This window comes from Hipposideros armiger, unplaced genomic scaffold (assembly GCF_001890085.2).
Source record: "Hipposideros armiger isolate ML-2016 unplaced genomic scaffold, ASM189008v1 scaffold_141, whole genome shotgun sequence".
In the NCBI taxonomy this organism is placed as follows: Eukaryota; Metazoa; Chordata; class Mammalia; order Chiroptera; family Hipposideridae; genus Hipposideros; species Hipposideros armiger.
Window position 1 is genome coordinate 950,380 of NW_017731491.1, and position 19,342 is coordinate 969,721.

Below are 19,342 nucleotides of genomic sequence, written 5' to 3' on the forward strand. Positions count from 1 at the left end.
GAGATCTTTCTTCATATGCGGAAAGAACTACCAAGGGAAGATGAGACCAGCCTTACTCACCAGAGAAACCGAGGCCCAGACAGGACCAACGACTTGCCCAGGGCATGCCATGCGCTGGCCATGGTGTCCAGGCTTCCCAGTGCACAGCTCTCAGCCCTGACCCCAGCAGCACAAACACACATGCCCACGGTGCTCATGGAGGGTCAGCTTTATTTCTTTCCATGCTGAGAAATACAGAGGAGTGAACTGGGGAGTGGGGTGCCAGCCGTGGTGAGGGGTAGTTCTTGCTGCTCCCCGTGGGACACAGAAGAAGCTGGGTCAGCACCCCGAGCCGGGGCCACTGTGTTTATGAAGCCAGCAGCTGGACCTACAATGGAGCTGGGACAGCAGGGTCTCCTCCCAGTCTTATCTCGGCCAGGTTTCTTGTCCTACAGCCCTGTGTTCCTCTCTGCCAGAGGAACCCATCTCTTGGGGCCTCTGCTACTTCTGCATACCTTGGAAACCTCTGAGCTACGTCCTTGGTACGACTCGAAAGCTCTCGAGTTGCTCTTGCCTGAATGGAAGAATGTTTCTGCGTGTACCTGCTCTGTGGCTGTCTGCTGGTGGCTTCTCTCTTTCTCAACTGGGTTTTTGGTGTGAACAAGTGTGTGTGTGTGTGTGTGTGTGGGAGTGAGTCCGTGGCGGCATCTGTTTGTGTGGGTGTGACTGCAGGGGGCAGGGTAGGTCTGGGTGTGTGTGCGACAGTCTGCAGAGTCCCACCTCCGCCATCATTTTTCCTATGAGACATTGGTTTGCTTCTCATTTCTCCCTGAAATGCTGAAGCTGGGGACCCCTGGGGCCTGGTGGGAAACTGTCCATGCCTGACCCTCATTCCAGAGCTGGGCCCTATGCACGTCGTATTCCATAGACCTCATGTCTCCCCTGGCCTGACCTGACCTTGCAAGTGACACAAATACTCTGCGCTCATCCCACATTCCTCTGATAAATAGGGACATCTCTATTTTTGCCTGAAAGTTGCCATAAAGCAAACCCAGCCAGCCCCTCCTTTAGGGTAGGGAGAGGCTGAGTTTATTCCCTGGTGGGGGACTGACTCAGGAAAGCCTGTCCCAGAGGGATCCTACCAGTGCCCCTAGGCCCTGCACCCCCACCTCCTGGTGGTCACGAGGCCACTCCTAGGAGACTCAGGGATGCACTCAGGACCCAGAGCCCATCCTGGCAGACAGAGCCTCTGTGCTAACAGATTCCCTTCCAGGGGTCTCTGAGGAGGGGGGGGTGCCCAAGAAGAGGCATGAGGGTCCTGGATGAGTACAGGGGAAACAGTCTTGGCTAACCTGGGGCCAGTCTGCCTGTGGCTGGGAACCTGCCCTTCCATCGAGCGCAGTAACCTGGCTGCTAGGCAGGGCCTCCCGGGGCAAGAAAACCTGGAGTATCCCCCTCCAAGGGTCTGGGAGCCAAAGCCAGTGGGGGAGGTGGGTGCAGGGGAGGCCCCTGTGGGCAGAGCCTGTAGCAGAGAGAAGTCCGGGGAGAATCTGGGACCAAAAGCCAGGCAGGAGGCCCAGGGGTCCTGCTCGGTCCTTTCAGGTATCCCATTAGGTCCTGAGACAAAGGTTGTGGTGTCTAGCCCCCTGCCTCCGGGCATCTGAGTGTATCCCCAAACCCAGGGCCCCCCCATTCCCCCACAGACTGGATCCTTCAACAAAGCTCTTCCTTCTGTCTTGGAATTCTCTAGACCAAGAAAAATCAAACCTTTGTGAGAACTTTCTTGCCCACTCCCTTTTAGGGAGCACAAACACTGCTAAGGCCTAGGAGCCCCTGGAAAGTGCCCCCCAGGGGTGACCCCAAAGCCTCCTCCAGGGACAGCCTCTGCTGTTTGTGGTTGGCCAGGGGCACAGGGTGAGGCAGAGCATCAGATGCGGCTGGTTTGGGAGCCAGGAGCCCCATCTGAGCCACTCTGCATGGCGACAGTGTGGGAGAGGGGGGCAGGAGAGAGCTCAGGCCCCGGCTCCTCCTCACTGGCTGACCAAAGCGGGTTGGGGGAGTCAGGCCCTGAAAGTCCTTGGTTGGTGTCCCAGGCTACCGCACAGGTAGGGAGCAAAAGATGGACTGGGTCATCCTGGGAGACTCGCCAGGACCATAGTTCTTGGCAGAGATGCTCCCAAGGCCAAAAAGTTCAGGAAGAGGTCTGTGGGTCATGCTGTCCCTGTTCCTGTTTTCAGCAACAATTCCTACTGGCGCCTCCACCCTTCAATGGAGGATTTATGTGTGGCTGTCGCCTCTTTCCAGGGCAGATGCATATCTGGGTGCCGGAGGTTCCAGGGCATGTGCTGGGCAGCAGCTCGGCCTCTGAGCTCAGGGCTCCGGCTGGGATGGTAGCAGGCGAGTGGCACAAGGCATGCGAACAGTCTTTTCTCACCCCTCATCCCAAGAAAAATACAAGGAAGTCCCACATCTTTGCTCCTGGTCATGCAGAGAGTCTGCTGCTTCTCTGCCCACCATAGTTCGTCTGTTTGTAGGGCTGGTTTCTTCTCCTTTTGGCAGTAGATGCTGCTCGGTTGATGCCAGGAAATTGTGGGGATGAGAAACAGGCCAGAACACTGGGGTCAAACTGCCGGGCTGCGTCCATGAGATGAAATCCCATTATTCACTGGTTTCATAATAAGTTGAGTTTCCTTCCTTCCTTTCTTCCTCTCGTTTTTCCCATCTGATATGGGCTGACAATGGAATGACTTGGAGGTTTTCCTCCAAGTTTGTGCTTTTGGAGCTCGGGGACAGGTGGGCTGTCACTGTGCTGTCCTCCGTGGTATGTGGGGTGTTTGGGTTGGGAGCATTCCATCTGGCCACAGCCGGCCTCCGCTAGCACAGAGCCCTGGGTCCTTGTATTACTTCGGAACTGTAAAGGGAAGAACAGTATGGCAGATCAGAGCTCAGAACACGGGGTCTTCAGGTCCCTGTTTTGAGGACTTGGGGGGTTGTTTCCTGGTGAGAAATGGTCACAGGGTTCATTTGTTTTGGGGCTCTTGGTGGAACCGAATTCCTGCCAGAGAGAGGACTGCAGCCTGGGTGACTGGTTCAGAGCTGGGCATGTGACCCCAGAACACAAAACAATCTATGCTTGAACTTCTTAAGGAAAGCTAAACAATGCCCTTTGCCATTTTGAGTTCCCTAGTTATCACTTGCCATCGAAAAATGTCATGGCTAAACTAACAGGCAGCAGGAAGACAAAAAAGACTGAGGCATCATAAGGTGATACTGAGGCTAATGCCCTGAGAGAGTGGGTTCCTGCCTCTCACATACCTACGTGTCTATCAGGCTCAAGGAGATCACAGAATGGGCTCCAGCCCAAGGCAGATAGAAAGTGGAGGACGTGGCTTTTGAACCCAGGCCGGCTAATGACAAACCTGATCTTGTTCCTGTCCTCAGAGGCGAAGGTTGCCCCTGACCCCATGGCTGACCCCAGGCTTTCTGTCCCGCGTTGAATACTCCGTACTCTAGACCAGCGCCTCTTAAACTTTAATAAATGGGCTGGGAATCTCAGGAAAATGCAGACTCTGATTCAGTGGGTCTGAGTGGAGCCTGAGGTTCTGCATTTCTGACACGTTCCCAGGCTCAGCAGCACAGCCCTCCGGGCTTCCCAGTAGAGAGTGCGAAGGGAGGGAGATGGGCAGGGCTGACTCGCGCATCCCAGAAGCTGCACGGGCCTCGCGAGCAGCTACCAGTCGCCCTTGAAAATCATCCCCTGTTTGGATAACTTCCCTGAGCCACCTCTGGGTGCTTACAAAAGTGCCACTTCCTGACTTCTACCACATGCATTGTTTACTTCTGGCATGTCCCAACTGTCTCAGCAGGGATGGTGGTGTGGTCAGTCCACAATTGACAAAGACAGTCACATCCATGATCTCGGGTGACATTCACAAAAGCCTCTGTGCTGGAGGCTTCTTCCTAGTACTTTAGACATAAAAACCGTGATGCTCAACCAGACAGCTACTGACCCAGGACCCAGGGCCATTGAAGCCTTTGATTCCTAGGCCCCTGCTCTTCCCCGCCCACCCCCACCCCCCACTTCACCCTTTCCTTTTGATCCACTCAGGCATAAGACAAGTCAGACAGCCAGTCCTATTCAGCTGCTCATTGCTGGAGACTGGGTTGCTTTTCCGGGGTGCAAGGACAAGCTATGGCCCCCATAGGCTCTTACCTTCCCCACCACTGCCCCTGCCCCAGGGAGCCAAGCTACACCCTTAGCAGTCTTCATGCCAAGCAAGCTGGTGTGTGACTGAGCCTCACCTGTGAAGTTGACAGTCGTGGCCACGATGATGATGATGATCCCCATGATGATGAATGTGATGCTGAGCATCCGGGCCAGGCGGCCCAGCCTCCGGGCCCCATCCAGGTCCCCCTGTTGCACGCTACTTCGAGACTGCAGAGAGAGGGTGGCAGACCTCAGGTAGGCTGTCCTTGGCAGCCCTCCAGGGAGGGGCGGGGGCTGGGGAGGGGGCCTTGGCCTGGGCTTCCAGACCATACCCGGTCCCCAGTGAAGCCTGCACCCCAGCAGCCCCCCTCGGGGAGAGGGTGACAGCTCCTCCTGGAGAACTGGCCAGGACTCAAGGGGTTTGGACCTCTTGTGGGGACCCCTAATCAAGCATGCCCCTCGTTGGCTGGTGACAGCTAGAGGCAGAACCAAGCAATGCAGAACCACGGGATGGTGCAGTGAAGACCGAGGGCCTGAGAGGGTGGACAAGGCCCAGGCCACACTGAGCTGGTGTGAGCAGATCAGCCAGGCCCCTCCAGACCCCAAGCCAAGGCTCACTGCTACAACTACACCCAGATCCTAAGGCAGCCCCTGTGGCTTTTTCTACAGCCTGATGGGCCTGCCTCCTTTCCTCTGTGAGAACCCTCTTACCACATAAGAAAACAAAATCACTGGTCCTCCCTTCCCACCCAGAAGCCACATCCTTGTTCAGCTAAGCCCACTTCCTGGGTCACACCAGAAAGATAGGTGTCTTAGGTTTGAACAAGGAAGGCTAGGGCTGGGAGGAGCCACACATGGCGTCGCAGAGGCCCCATTTGGTATTTCACTCCTTCTCAGTGAGCTTTGTTTTCCTTGGCCCTATTTAATTTGGTTAAATCAGGTGGGTGAGGGTGAGGATGAAAAGTCTAAGGACAGAAAGGATCCTGAAAGTTCCTGGGGTGGCTCAGAGGAGGTGTATCCCAGACATCTCCACAGAGGCCGGCGCCCCTGCCCATGATGGAGCAGGTGTCTACCTGCTGACCAGGGCTGGCCCATGACCTTGGGATTCTCCCAGCTCTAGAACTCCTGCATGCCTCTCAGACTTTTAGAACAAGTACAGCCAGGAGTCCACTAAAGATGTGACTGTTTTTGGGCCGGCCGAGTGGCACGTTGGTTAAGAGCTGGCTTGGGACGCCAGAGGGCCCCGGTTCGGATCCCACATATGAGGGCCAGTGACACTGCCCTCTACAGCTAAGATGCTGAACAACAGGTCAACCTGGAGCTGGGCTGCCGTGAGTCGCCGGCGACGGCGTGGGCTGCAGCCCCTGTGGCAGTGGGTTGCCATGGGCTACCGTGTGTAGCCAGCAGCCAGCGTGAGCGGCCAGCAGCCGCAGTGAGCGGCTGTCCAGAAGCCGGCGACTGATCTGCCTCGCCCGGGAAGAGCGCAATGATGGTGCCAACTTGGGCCAGTGAAGCAACGTCCTCCACAACTAGACTGAAGAACAAAAGGACAGCAACTTGTCTGTTCCCCTTCCCCCAATTCCCCAGCACTGTTCCCATCCCCCCAATTCCCCAAAAAAAATCTTAAAAAAAAAAAAAAAAAGATGTGACTGCTTTCAAGGCCTCAGGCCACTGATTTGGTTTCATTATCTGATTATTCGAGGCTTCTGAGTTCAGCATGGAAATGCAGTCAAGGATCTTGATGATGATAATGATGGTGATGATGATGGGGATGATGACGATTTATGGAGCCTTTACTTTGTGCCAGGCAACTTGCGAAAGACTATACCGAAATGATCTCACTTAGCCTCAGAATCATCCTATGAGGTTGGCAGTGTTGCCCACTTTTGAAGAAGCTGAAGTTCAGAAAAGCGACCCTTCCCCTCTCTGTTTGCTCCCTGTGGGCCTCCCTGGGGTCCTGTCCTCTTCACCTCTCACCCCCACCCCCATCATTCCCTGTCCCAAGCTCCTTCCAGGCCCACGCGACCTACCTGCCACAGCGTGACATCCAGCTCACTTCCCACTTCCTAGATCTGCTCCTGGCCCCGTGCCCCTCCTGCCCCTGGCCCAAACCCCAATTATGGGCAGCAGCCTAGAGTCCTCCTGCTAGGTCACAACTCCTCTGGCATCCCACCCTGCTAATCAATTTCCTATCCTCGTCAATTCCATGACAACCCTCCTCTCTAGGTCTCTTACACCTGCCCTAGTTCCAGGTGCCACTTCTCACTCAAGCCATGACAGCAGCCCCTGAAGAACCCTGTTACTTCAAGCTCTGTTCTCCATTCTATTCTCCACACCACCATTTCATCCCGCAGGTATTTATGCCAGGCACTGCACTAGGCCCCTAGGATGCAGGAGAGAGTCCTAAGTTCAAGAGAGTCCCACTTCCCATGCTCACAGTACCTATGGCCTGGTGGGGAGGATGGCCTCCTCCATTGTCATCACACAAATTGCGGTAAAATTGTAACTGTGGGCAGTTACAAAGGAGAGGTGCCTGGTACCATGAGAGCTTATAAAAGGGGAGCATCAGGGAAGACTCACTGGAGGAAGGACATTTGGAATGAGATGTGCAGGATGAGTAAGAATTAAATAGGTTTTGTTTTCTTTTTTCCAAAGGGAGAGTATTCCAGGCAAAAAGAGCAGCATGTGCAAAGGCCCTGAGGGAGGCCCCGCACGGCAAATATGTAGATGTTCACTACATGGTTGTTGACTGAAGGAAGCAGGAGGGACTGGACAAAGGCAGTGTGGATGGAGCTGAGAGAGTGAGGAGGAGGAGGAGGTGGGTGGGGCCAGGCCAGGCAGGGCTCTGCTCACACACAGAGGAGGTTGGTCCTATCCTAGAAGCAGTGGGTGCCGGTGATGATGTAAGGCTGGCTCAGAGGAATTGTTTCCAAACGACTCCTGTGGCTATAGTGTGGGATCAGAGAGGAGGTAGGGATCAGGAGCTGATGCAAAAGTTCAGCAAGATTTTGGTGGCTGAGGTAATCACTCCCTCCCAGCATCCGCCATGGCCCTCCACTGTCCTCAGAACAAAGTCCAAACTCAGGCTAGCTTCACACTTCCTGATTTTATTCTTTACTCCTCTTCTACAACCTCTGGGCCCAGCCAGGTTGAGTGCTCAGAGCATGAGCACTGACTTCCACATGGCTTTGCTCGTGCTGTTTCTCCTGCCTGCATTCCCGGTCCCCCCACAATGTCACATGTCCACCTCTTCTCCATCTTTCAATGGCTGGTTCCAATGCCACTCCCTTTGTGAAGCCCACCAAGGTTTCTCCACCTTCATCGGAATAATAATAATCCTTAACGTTATTTGAACATTTACCTTATGTCAGGAACTATGTTAAGTGTTTGCCATCCAATAGAGCATTTCATCTCCCTAATACTCTTATGAGTTAGGATTGTTATGAGGCCATTTTACAGATGAGGAGCTGGATGGAGCAGAGGGCACCATGCAGGCATGGTGAGAGAAGCAACTGGGGATGTGGAGAAAGGCCAGATCAAGAAGGGCCCTGGGGCTGGCCAGGTGGCTCAGTTGGTTAGAGCACGAGCTCTGAGCAACGGGGTCACCGGTTTGATTCCCACATGGTCCAGTGAGCTGTGCCAGAGCTGAGCTGCTGCTGAGCTGGTGAGAGCACATGATCTTAACAACAAGGTTGCTGGTTGGAATCCCACATGGGATGGTGGACTGCGCATCTCCCTGCAACTAGTTTGAAAGCAGCAACTGGACTTAGAGCTGAGCTTGCGCCCAGCACAACTAAGATTGAAGGACAACAGCTTGACTTGGAGCTGATGGGTCCTGGAAATAACACAATGCTCCCTTCCCCAATTTCACAATAAAATCTTTGAAGAAAAAAAAAAAGAAGGGCCCTGACTCTCACAAAACAGAATCTGGATTTTTGTCCTGTAGTCCTGGGGAGCATACAACTGGGTGAGACAAATAGAGGATTTCTTCAAGCCAGGAAAGAAAAAGATTCAGTGCAAAGAGAGGCTGAGGTCTGGACTTGAGCACAGGGATGAACTATGGACAAAGGAGGAGAGCACTCCTGTCCTTGGAGACTGGATGGATGTAGGTGCAGGTGAGCTTACACCTGGACAGGTATGTAGGTGTGTCTGGGCAGGAAGTTGTGAGTGTTTATGCATGCCTCTGGACCTCAGGGTTCTCAGTGAAAATAGACCAGTGTCATCCAGTGAGAGATAAAAGAGAAGGCAACAGCCCATCCTGAGGCTCACCAGTCCATGGGGACATAGCAGGGACCCAACCAGGAACAGGTATAGCCTCCAGCTCCCTAGAAGGGAGGGGATGTCTGGATAGGAGCACGGGTTCTGGAGCCAGACCTCCTGGATGCCTGTCCCAGCTCCATCATGTACTCGCTGGGTGACTGTGGATGAGTGACTTAACCTTTTCTATCCTTCAATTTCCTCAGTTGTAAAATTACGCTTCAATTTCCTCATCAGGTAAAAATATTACCTACCTCATTGTGTTGTTATGGGATTAAATAAGATAATACAAGTGGCAGGAAGCTTAGCATGGTGCCTGGCACTAGTAGGTGCTCAATAAAGATGATGTAGTAGTTTTGTTGTTGTTCTCAGGAGAGTCCCTTTCCTCCACTGAGTTTGAGAAGGAAAAAGTATCATAGCCCACCAACCCTAGCAGAGGAGGGAGAAGCTGTTCTAGGAGAAAAAGCCTATTTGATAGGTCTTGGTAAAATTACTAATAGCACCCTTGTCGCTTTCAGTAATGTCCCAGTTAGGATGTTAATTATGTGCTCACCATATGTCCGGGAACGTACCACTCCCCCTTTTTTTTTCTTTCTTTCCTCCTCCTGCTCTCCCCTCCACCCAGTTTGATTGTGATGGTGGTAGGATGGGACGATGTGGGAGGTTCCTCTTGGTATCTGTCTGGCCCAGTGGAGCACAGTATGTTTTCCATCCTCATCTTTGATGTCCGGCCTTCGCCAGGCTCCTCGCTGTGGCAGGGTACACCAGGAATAGCAAAGCCTCATTGCAGGGCTGTTTCTACAGCTCCAATTTCTGGGAGAGAATCCTAGCATCTCCCATCCTGGACTTCCTCTCTGTCCCTCCCCACCTCAAATACAGTCAGGTAAGAATTCCTGACCTTTCAAATGTCCCTCATGTGTGACCTTCCTTCTCCAATCCCAGCTCCACTGTCCTAGCCCACTCCTTAGACGTGTTGGTTCTGAAGATGGCATCAGCCTCCTCCTCACAGGCCCCTCTACTCCAGCCTTGTCCCCATCCAACTTTTTCTTAACAGCGAAGGTGAGATCTTTGAAATACAAGCCTGGTCACATGACTCCCTATAAAAGGGATTTTTATGCCTCTGTGCTTTTGCATGTACTGTCGTCTCTGCTTGGATGCCCTTTCCTCCTTAGCATATTTCCATCTCCACAGCTCCTTCTCACCCTTCAAGAGTCACCGCCAATAAAATTTCCTTTGGCTCCCACAATTAATCAGCCTCTCCTTGGGGCTTTTGTAGCATCTTACACCACTCTCTGTTTCTCCCTTACCCACTATGTATCATTATTTCTTGTGGCTGTGTCAGTCTTTCTCTAAACTGTAAGCCCCTTGAAGGTAGGGACCATGCAACCTTCTTATCTTGGTATCTCTTTTATGTAACCTAATGACAGGCCCTATTAGGTAGTCAGTAAATGTTTGGGAAAGTAAAGAATAGAAGAAGAGAGAAAATGAACAGGTAGAGAGTCTGTTTTCTAACCACTGAACTTATGGAATGCTCCAAGTTAATAGAAGATTCATGAAAGAAATAAGGGCAGTAGGTACCACGGGAATGCTATCTGGGCTTTGGCCCCACCCACCAACCCATGCCACCTCCTGCTCTCAGCATGACTAGTCCAGGTCACTAAAGTGGGACTTCAACACCAAGGCAACATTTGGAGGGGGAGAAAGCAGCACACAGAAAGGATTCAGGGATTTCCAGGAAATTCAGCTATAGAAATTCTCGGGCTGCCTTGAGTCGTGACCAAGGGACCCGTTCTCAGCTGTAAGCATGGCATGCAGAGGGAGGGGCGCAGCGTTTGAGATGAGTCCTGCTCCCCCCACCCCACCCCCACCCCCGTTTTCCAGAGAAATAGTTGTGCGTTCATTAATGATTCAGGACCATGGAGAGAGGCGTATGTGGGGTTGCCTTGGACGTGAGAGGTGGGGAGGGGAGGCAACAGGGAGAATTTTTTTCAGTCACACTAAGCCCACAGAGACATAAGTCCCTACATCCCAGTCACGCATGTTCCTTTGAGCTCAAGAGACGCTGTTGAAGGAGATGCACTGGGGATGGCTGGATGGAACAGGGCAGACCCGATTGCAGCTGCTTTGTTTGTTGTGTCAGATATGTTATAAACACCATCGAATGTAAACCTCACAACCATTCGGTCAGTCTTAGTTTTCTGATCTGTAAAATGGAGGGGAAAATAGCTGCCCCTAAGAGTAGAGCCCTATTTTTAGATATAGAAGTTCATTACTGCTTAACTCGCACTCATTTCTGAAGACCCCCCCCCCATTAGCTACCAAATGAAAGACCCATCCTTTGATTCCAGGGGTGGAAGAAGACCCTTCATTTCGTTTTATGAGCAAATTGTCAGCTGCTCTCTCATCCCCACTTAGTGGTATCATCTTTTCCTTGTACAAAACGGCTTTTAAGTTGAAGGCACAATAATAACAATTGCAATAATGGTTGTAATGACTATGAATTAATAGATCGTTTGTGATTGCAATGGCTGTGGGAATGGTGAGGAAGAAAATAAATTCAGGTTAATAGACCAGGGAAGAAAGACATTGAAAACAACCTGAGAGTGGGTAGTGGGTGGCGAGGATGTTGGGGAGAGCTACCAGGGGGTAAAACCAGCCAGGGGAGGGTGGCAACAGAACTTCTCAGGAAAGAGCTTCCTCCCTCCATGAGGCTCAGGCCAAACCCCAGCAGCTCTGAGGAGAACTGGCAAGATGTACCAGGGCTGATCAGCCATTAGTCCTCCCGCGGAAATCAAGCATTTCCCGGCAGGTCAAAGCAGAGGGACATGCTTCTCCATGCCCCCTTCCCAACCCTCTCTCTGCAACAGTGCAGTTGTTTCTGGAATGCCCTGACTACAGGTTAACCCTTCAGTTGCTGGAGAGCTGGGAAGCATGAGGGTTGAGGGGTTCAGGGGAGGAGTCTTTGCAACTGTGATGGGTGGGAGGGACTGGAACTGCTTAGGGGCTTGCGATAGCAGCTATTTACTAACCAATTCAGAAGTTTGTCAATATTTTAAGCCAGCTGACTAGCTGACCCTCAGCCCCCGCTGAGGCTCAGCATTCTTGTTGAATGAATGGATGAATGAATAAATGAATGAAAGTGACCCTGCAACACATCAGTTAAATAATTAGGTTATCAAAAATGCCTAAGGAAGGAAGTGTTGAAGCCACTCTGGATCTCTGCAGGGCTTCCACCCATTACAGGAATAACCTACAGAGAAGGGATTGCTCAGTGGCTTTCATCAAAACCACAGGTAGGGCTGTCCACCCCCACTTCCCCGGGTGGTATAATGAAAGGCGAGGCTCCATTATCCCAAAATAGGTTAAAGTAAGGCTTGCCTGTCCACTGGGGGGGTTGCCCTTTTCTCTGGCATGGCAGTCTCTTTTAGTGTTAATAATAACAGCAACCACTTCCATTTATTATGTATTCACTAAGTTCCTGGCTCTGTGCTAGGCGCTTTCACACATATTAGCTCATTTAACCCTCCCGACAACCCCATCAGGTAGATGGTTTTTTTACACCTCCTGTAGATGAGGAAGCTGAGGCTAAGGAAGCAGGTTGAGTGATTTGCACTTGGTCACGTGGCTTGTAAAGGGCAAAGCAGGGATATTCACCCAGGTCTATCTGATGCTTGTTTTAGCACTGTTGTTGACTAAAGACCCGCTTGCCTGGGGTCCAGCTCCCCTCATGGACAGGAGGCCTTGCCGGTATTGAGGCGCTTGGTCATTTCTCAGCCTGACCCAGAAGGAACATGGATGAAGCCAGCCTTGCCCTGGCCACCCCAGGAAGCTCACGGGAGGCCGCAGCCCAGAGCAGGGCTAGGTCTGGACAGCTCCTCAGGTAGAGTCCCTGATCCACTGGCCTTGTCACAGTAGCCCCCTGTCAAAGCCACAGTGGAAAGGACACTGCTGGCCCATTAGTCTTCCAGTGATGGAGTTAGTGGAGGGTAGGGAGAGTGGGAAGGTGGGAGAAAAAGAAGGAAGGAAGTAGAATTCTTCCCTCCCTGCACAAATGCCCGGAGGGTTTGGCTTTCCTGCAAGGGACACACCATCCTTGTCCCAGAGGTAGATGCAGGGTGGGGCCGTGGAGAGAAACCTGGATCCAGCAGCCAGCTTGTGTGCCTCTTACCAGCAGTGTGACTGTGGACACGGCACCGTCCCGCACATCTCAGCCTTGTCTGTTAAATGGCAACAATGACTCAGTCTCCATCAGCCTCATGTTAGGGCGCGCTTTGCAGACAGCTTCCACCCTGGGGTCAAGGGCTTGATCCTTCACCTGGTAACCAGTAGGGGGGACTTCAGGTGGGGAGTTCTGAAGTCTGTCCCCAGGATCTGGAGACACCAGCACGAGAGACTTACTCTCTTTCTACACTTCCTGTCCCTCCTTCACCCCTGCTGCTGTTTGGGTGGCACTGAGTGTTTCAGCCCTAGATGAATAACTGACACTCTCCCTCCCTGGGAGTATCCTATGAACGAGACTGGCTCCCAAAAGAGGGGAGACAGCTGTGGGTATGCCCAATAATACTCCCCACCTGGGCTCCCCCTTGTCCCCAATAAGAAAGCTAGTGTAATGGGTAGGAACAGGAGCTCGGGCTCCAGGCATCCCGTCCTTGGGCTCCCAATCACTAGCTGGTTATTTCCCATCTCCATGCCTCAGTTTTCTCATCTGTGAATTGGGAATAATAACTATGCCTTGACCTCATAGGGTTAGAGTCTGGATTAAATGAGATAATACATGTAAAGAATTTGGAACTGTGCCTAGCGTTCAGTACTCACGCTGTGAATGTTAGCAGCAATATCCCTCGTCACTGGGCTCCCTCTGGTTCCTCCTCCCTGGCTCCTAACAGTTCTCTTTAAAAGCTCATTTCCACAACCATACTCCACCCTTGCCTGGGCTCCCCCTCTGAAATCTCAACCTCCCACTCTCTCTCTCTCTCTCACCCGCCTCACTCTCACCTGTCCTTTGACTTCTCTGAGCCCCAACTTGTGACCCCTTCCCTTTCCTCCAAGTCTATTGCCAACTTCCCAGCCTCCCTCCTTCCCAGCCCAGCCTCATCCTTCGGTGCATCATCTCAGACCCCCTGGCCAATATCTTCTGTGCCATCTGGTCCTGCCCTCATGGTAACTCTGCCATCCCCCAGCCTTAGGTGGGCCCAGTGTCACGTCTGTGATGCGATATCTACAGCTGGAGAAAACAAACCACATCACCACGCAGGCTGATAACAACTCCGATCTATGGTCTCAACCTCAGCAGAGCCCTTGGGCCACAGACTTGCCTGTCCCTAGTTATGTCCCCTGCCCTCTGCTACCAGGCCCTTATTTCTCAGTAAATGACCTTGCCCTCCACATCCCTGGTGGCAGGGAACCCATAATACAGCATGAACCAACTCCTTTTCCTTTGAGTATTTCTCTCTGCTTCTGTCTTCATGGCTCCTGAGAAGGGGATCCGACTCCTGCATCCCGTTTCTGCACTCCTCAGGACTCCGCCTCATCAGTCACCTCTCTCCTTTTTGCCTAATTCTATCACCAGAGTCACCAGGGGTCTACAAATGGCCATGCCAGGGGACACTCCCATCCTTATTGAGCCTGATCTGTCCTCTGCATTTGACCACTTCCTCCTTCAACCTCACTTCTCCCTGGGGGTCTCTCCCTCTTTTCCAGTTTTCCTCCCACCTCCTAGAATCTCCTTTCCAAACCCTTTTCTGTCCACTTCCCTCTGCCCACCCCTTACATGCTGTGGTCCCCAGAGCTCTCTCCAAGATAGGTCCCTTATTTTTGAGACAGATAACCAGGAATCTAAAGCAAGTGCTGCACCTTCCGGCCTCCTGAACAATTCCCTCATCAGCGCCCTCCTTTCTAAACCCACTGCTTAGCTCTGGCCTTCACATCCTGCCTGGGCTATCTCAGAGCCTCCTGCGGAGTCTCCCTGCCCCGAGTCATGCCTGCTCTAGTTCATTTCCCACAATGCAGTTGGCTGCTGGTTTTCAAATATGAACTGACTGCCGCACACCTCTGCTCAAAATTTTTTTCAGAGCTCCTCAGAGACACTAGGGTAAAACTCAGATTCCTAGAGCAGGTCCCTGCACACCTCCCTCCACCGCCATCACACTCTCGTATCTTTCTCATGACAAACAGACCACATCTTATCCATATATTTCTCAAATGCCTAGCGTGTTGCCTGATTCATAAAAAAGCACATTCGTGCATGGGGGAGGGGAGGTCTAATCATCCTCTACTACTTAGTTCCTTCCAAACAAGCAACTTGCCATTCAAGTGAATGGTGGACTGAATGAATGAATGGTCTGTGTTACTAACTTTTATTTTTATTATTATTTTTTTTAATGGAAATTTTATTGGGGGAACCAGTGTATTTTTCCTGGACCCATCAGCTCCAAGTCAAGTCATTGTCTTCAATCTAGTTGTGGAGAGCGCAGCTCCTTGGCTTATGTGGGAATCGAACCAGCAACCCCGGTGTTATGAGCACTGTGCTCTAACCACCTGAGCCAACCTGCTGCCCCTGTGTGACTAACTTTTAGAAGCTTTTCAGAAACCCCCTCTGCCTCTTGCCAAGGTCCTGGTCTAGGCCTCTTCATCTCTCGCCTGCACTCCTGCAAAGGTCTCCTCTCATGAATGCCAGACTCAGAGGGGCCCCTTTGGTCCCTCCTCTCACCCTGCACGGATCCACCAAAAGGAAATCTGATAACACCCCTCTCTGGCTCCAAACCCTACAGTGTACATACTCCAACATGAGTGAAGCTTGAAAACGCAATGCCGAGAGAAAGCAGCCGGTCCCAATGGAGCACATACTGTATGATTCCATTTACATGAAATGTCCAGAAGAGGCAAATCCATAAAGACAGAAAGATTAGTGGTTGCTTAGGGCTGCGAGGGATCAGGGTAGGGTAGAGAGTGGTGATAGAAAAAAAGTTATGGGGTTTCTTTTAGAGGTGAGAAAAATGTTCTAAAATTGAGTGTGGTTATGGTTGCACTTATCTGTGAATATATGGAAAATCATTGAATCGTATACTTTCGTTGGGTGAATTGTATATTTGAATTATATCTCAAAGCTCTTAAAAAAAAACGCAACAGGGCCGGCCAAATGGCGCATTGGTTAAGAGTTGGCTTGGGACATCAGCTCTGAGCAGCAGGGCCCTGGTTCGGATCCCACATGAGGGCCAGTGACACTGCCCTCTACAGCTAAGATGCTGAACAACAGCTCGACCTGGANTCCCCAATTTAAAGAAAAAAAAGTGAATGAAAGCAGCTAGAACTGGATGTTTTCTCCTTTATGCTCAATATATTTCCCACTGTTCCCACAACATACACACACACACACACACACACACACACACACACACAGGTACATGCAATCACACAGAAACACATGCCTCAAGCAGGATTTCACACAGAGCATTGGCCCCAGATATCTGAACATTCATGTCCACCCATCCAAGGATGTCAGTCTCAATGGGTCTCAGAATGGGAGGCAGGGAATCAGGTCAAAGCCCAGACTTGTTCCTGAGAGTCACATTCCATGGCCACCTCTGCTTCCACCTTCATCAGATGCCCCTTAGCTCCTTGATGCCACTCTAGAGAGAGTTGACTCACTGCTCTGCTCATCAGCCTTGCCCAGCCCCTCAGAAAAGCCTGGCCCCTGGGCTCAAAGGTGGGTAGGCCGGGAGGCAACAGGTGGACATTTAAGTCCCAAAATGGCCAGGTGGGAGAGGTGGTTTGGTGGGTGGGAGCCCTCCCTTACTCCCCACCCCCAGCCAGTGGCCTCTCCCAGAATTACCCCTATTTAGGGCATAGTTGGACACATGAGAGCTTCCAGAGAATTCTACTGAACAGATGGTCAGGAGACTTGCTCTAGTTCTGCCATCAACTTGCTACGTGACCTTATGCCAGTCACGCCCCCCTCTCTGCACCCCAGTTTCAGCAGGTCCAGAGATGGGGCTGACCACATCCTTAGTCTCCCAGGTCCCACTTCCCCTCTCCAAATAATGTCCTCTCCCACAGTGCCCTTCACAGTGCTCAGCCACACCGGGGGTTTTGCCATGACCCAGTGCCCCCATGTATCTACCTGTGGGCTCCAGTCAGGGCCCAACATTCCAGGGTGAGCCTCCAGGCCTCAAGCCCCTCAGGCCTTCCTGCCACCCTGGGTCACTGAGCCCAGTGGAATCCTGGTAGCCGACAGAAATGATAGCTTCCTTTTTATTTGGCTGCTTCTGATTTCCTCTCCCAGGTCACAGACTTAGGGCATCAGCACAGGCAGGGGCAGGGGACCCCGCACTGTGCCATCAGACCACACCCTACATACAAGTCTCCCTGTCCAAAAGCTCCCATTTTTCTAAAAAGCTGCAAGAGAACATAGGAGTCAGAGGCACAGAAATGCAAAAGTCACTTTCCAAGAAGAGTTCATCAAGTCCGAATGTAAGAAAGAGCCAGGCAGGATCCTTGCTGCTCCTTTCTCCAAGCTGCCACCCCAGATTGGGATTGTGGAGAGTGAGGTACGCAGCCCCAGGCTCCAGAGTACCTTCCCACTGGCAAGTCCAACACTGCCTTTCCCCCTCAGGCTTCAGCCGATTCAGTTTTGCTCCATCTGGAACGCTCTCTGCAGTCTTCCCGTTTGTAGTCATCCTGCCACTGGCTCCCCCCAGGCCAGCCTCCCTCCACCTGCCCGTGGCCAGGTCAAGGGTGCTGGTGGTCCAGCACAGGGCCCGCCCGCGGGTGGCCCAGCGGCCAGGCAAAGGGAGCTCCTGGACATCGGCGCCAGCTTCCCGCGGAGGCCTGGGACAAGCCCTGCGCCTCCGCCACCAACCTGGGCCGTCCCAGGGGCGTGTGCGGGGAGCACGAGGCGCAGCGCGGCGCAAAGAGCCTGGCGGGCGGCGGCGCGAGCCGCGGTGAACTGGAGCCGTTGTCCCCGGCGTCCCCGGCTCCCCCAGCGCGCGCGGCCTGGCCATGGCACTCCAAGTGCCCGCAGGCCCAGCGGGGCGCGGGGCTGGCACGCAGGACCAAGGAGAGCGCCGTTATGCGGTGGATGGCCCTGCGCAGCGTGGCGATCTTGGAGAGCCTCTTGCCGCCCAGGTCGTGCCGCAACGCCCGGCGCAATGCGTTGAAAGCCTCATTGTAGTCCAGGATGCGCTTGCGCTCCCGCACGTTGGCTGCCACGCGCCGCGCCTTGGACCGCACCGGCCGCGTGCGCTTTCTGCTGCTCGGTACCTCCTCAGCCTCTCCCAGGCCACGGGGGGCGCCGTTCTCCCTCAACACCCCAAAATCCCTCCCGGCCTCCAGGCAAGAGTCCCCCCAGTCCTTGGCAGAGCCATCCGCCCCCTTCAGGCCCCTGAGGCCTGGTCCTGGCACGCCTCGGTGCATGGCCTTCTCCAGGGCCTTGTTGCTCAGGCTCGTAAAACCGACAGTCCACCTCCCCAGCGTTTGCTCCTGCAGGCTGGACACTCCCAGGATGGGCCCTCTCCAGCTGGGCTTTATGGCACCACGTGGCTCTCTGCCTTCCCTATCCATCCATCTCCCTCCTCCAGCTTTATTACCTGCCTCCAGGTAGGTTGGCGAGGGCGGGACCAAGAGGAAGGAAGCAAGGAAGGGAGGAAACATGCAGATTCTTGTATGAGGGGACAAGACAGGCAGCCAGGCCACGCCCAGGACAGTGCTCCAGCCCCAGGGAGAACTTGCCTTGCTTCACTCCAGGGCTTCTTCTGGGGTGGCTGGGTTCTACATTCTTCCTCCCCACCCCAAATAGAGTTACGAATTTGGCTCCTGGGCAGGGGAGCACAGAAAGGTCGCAGTGGTAGTTGAATGTATTTCAAGAGCCTTGGAAAGTTGCCGTCAAGTACTGTGGGCAACCACAGAGCAGTTGTTGAGGAAAACATGACTGTTCCAGCAGGACCCATGAGGGAGGGGTAGACCTGATACTGCAGCACCCTGCAGGTTAAGAGGGGCCTGGAGTGTCTGGCTTTTGCAGCTACCAGAGTGAGGCTGTGGAATTCTGGGTTTGGGTTTTGATTAGGCCTTACTCTCCCCTACCTCCCCCTGGCTCCCCTTTCTGCAGACAGAGCTGGGCTGAGTCAGCAGCAGAAGGTGACTTGTGGTCTTTTGGACCCCCTTGTGGTACCCATTAGGGGCATCTTTGCGGGGGTCAGGGCCCCTGGACAGCCCTGCCTCATGAGACAGCACTGCCATGTTATGAACTCAGTAAACCACCTGGCACCCTCACCCCCCAAGGACCTTAAACAAGGTCTCAGTAAAATAGCAATGCTTAATCCTAGAGCAAGACCCCCAGTGGAATTTCAGGCATCCCCAGGTGACTTATTTGGAGCACCAAGGTCAATCTCCTTCCCAGCCATGATCCAAATGCCCCCAAAATGCCAAAGCCTGCTGTGGTGTAGGCTGGGATGGGCATGGGGTTCCCATCCATCTTGCCAAAAAGTATACCATTGACCCCATTATTTCAAACTGGATTACTCCATGAAAGGAAAGGACCAGGCACTAGGAAAGAAAACTGTATTTATTTGTATGATTATTTGTTTTATTGTCTATTTCACCCACCAGACTGTAAGCATCCAAGGCTGTTTGTGTTTCTGAAGCTATATTCCCCAAATCTGAAATATCTGTGAAATTAAAAAGTGAATGAAGTGGGGCGGCCAGTTAGCTCAGGTGGTTAGAGTACAGGCTCATAACATCAAGGTTGCTGGTTCAATTCCCTCATGGGCCAAGGAGCTACGCCCTCCACAACTAGATTGAAACAACTACTGACTTGGAGCTGATGGGTCCTGGAAAAACACACTGTTCCCCAATTTAAAGAAAAAAAAGTGAATGAAAGCAGCTAGAACTGGATGTTTTCTCCTT

The 19,342-nt window shown here is 52.7% G+C and overlaps 2 protein-coding genes across 2 annotated transcripts in view; both read right to left on the reverse strand.

The window, feature by feature from the left end:
* Positions 1–202: 202 nt before the first annotated feature.
* The window catches only part of TRARG1 (trafficking regulator of GLUT4 (SLC2A4) 1), a 47,451-nt gene continuing 28,311 nt past the window's right edge, over positions 203–19,342 (reverse strand). The window contains exons 2-3 of the mRNA XM_019650392.1: positions 4,282–4,414; positions 203–2,890 (exon numbers count right to left, since the gene is read on the reverse strand). Coding sequence (XP_019505937.1) covers positions 2,880–2,890; positions 4,282–4,414 — 144 coding nt within the window. The 3' untranslated portion in view covers positions 203–2,879. The remainder of the gene's footprint in view (positions 2,891–4,281; positions 4,415–19,342) is intronic.
* On the reverse strand, positions 16,697–17,854 carry BHLHA9 (basic helix-loop-helix family member a9). Its single transcript, XM_019650391.1, has one exon. The coding sequence runs from the start codon at positions 17,852–17,854 to the stop codon at positions 17,171–17,173; it is 684 nt and encodes a 227-aa protein (XP_019505936.1). The 3' UTR covers positions 16,697–17,170.

Bases quoted from the DNA above. Each gene is read 5' to 3' on its own strand.
- BHLHA9 (XM_019650391.1), bottom strand. From the start codon at position 17,854: ATGCACCGAGGCGTGCCAGGACCAGGCCTCAGGGGCCTGAAGGGGGCG.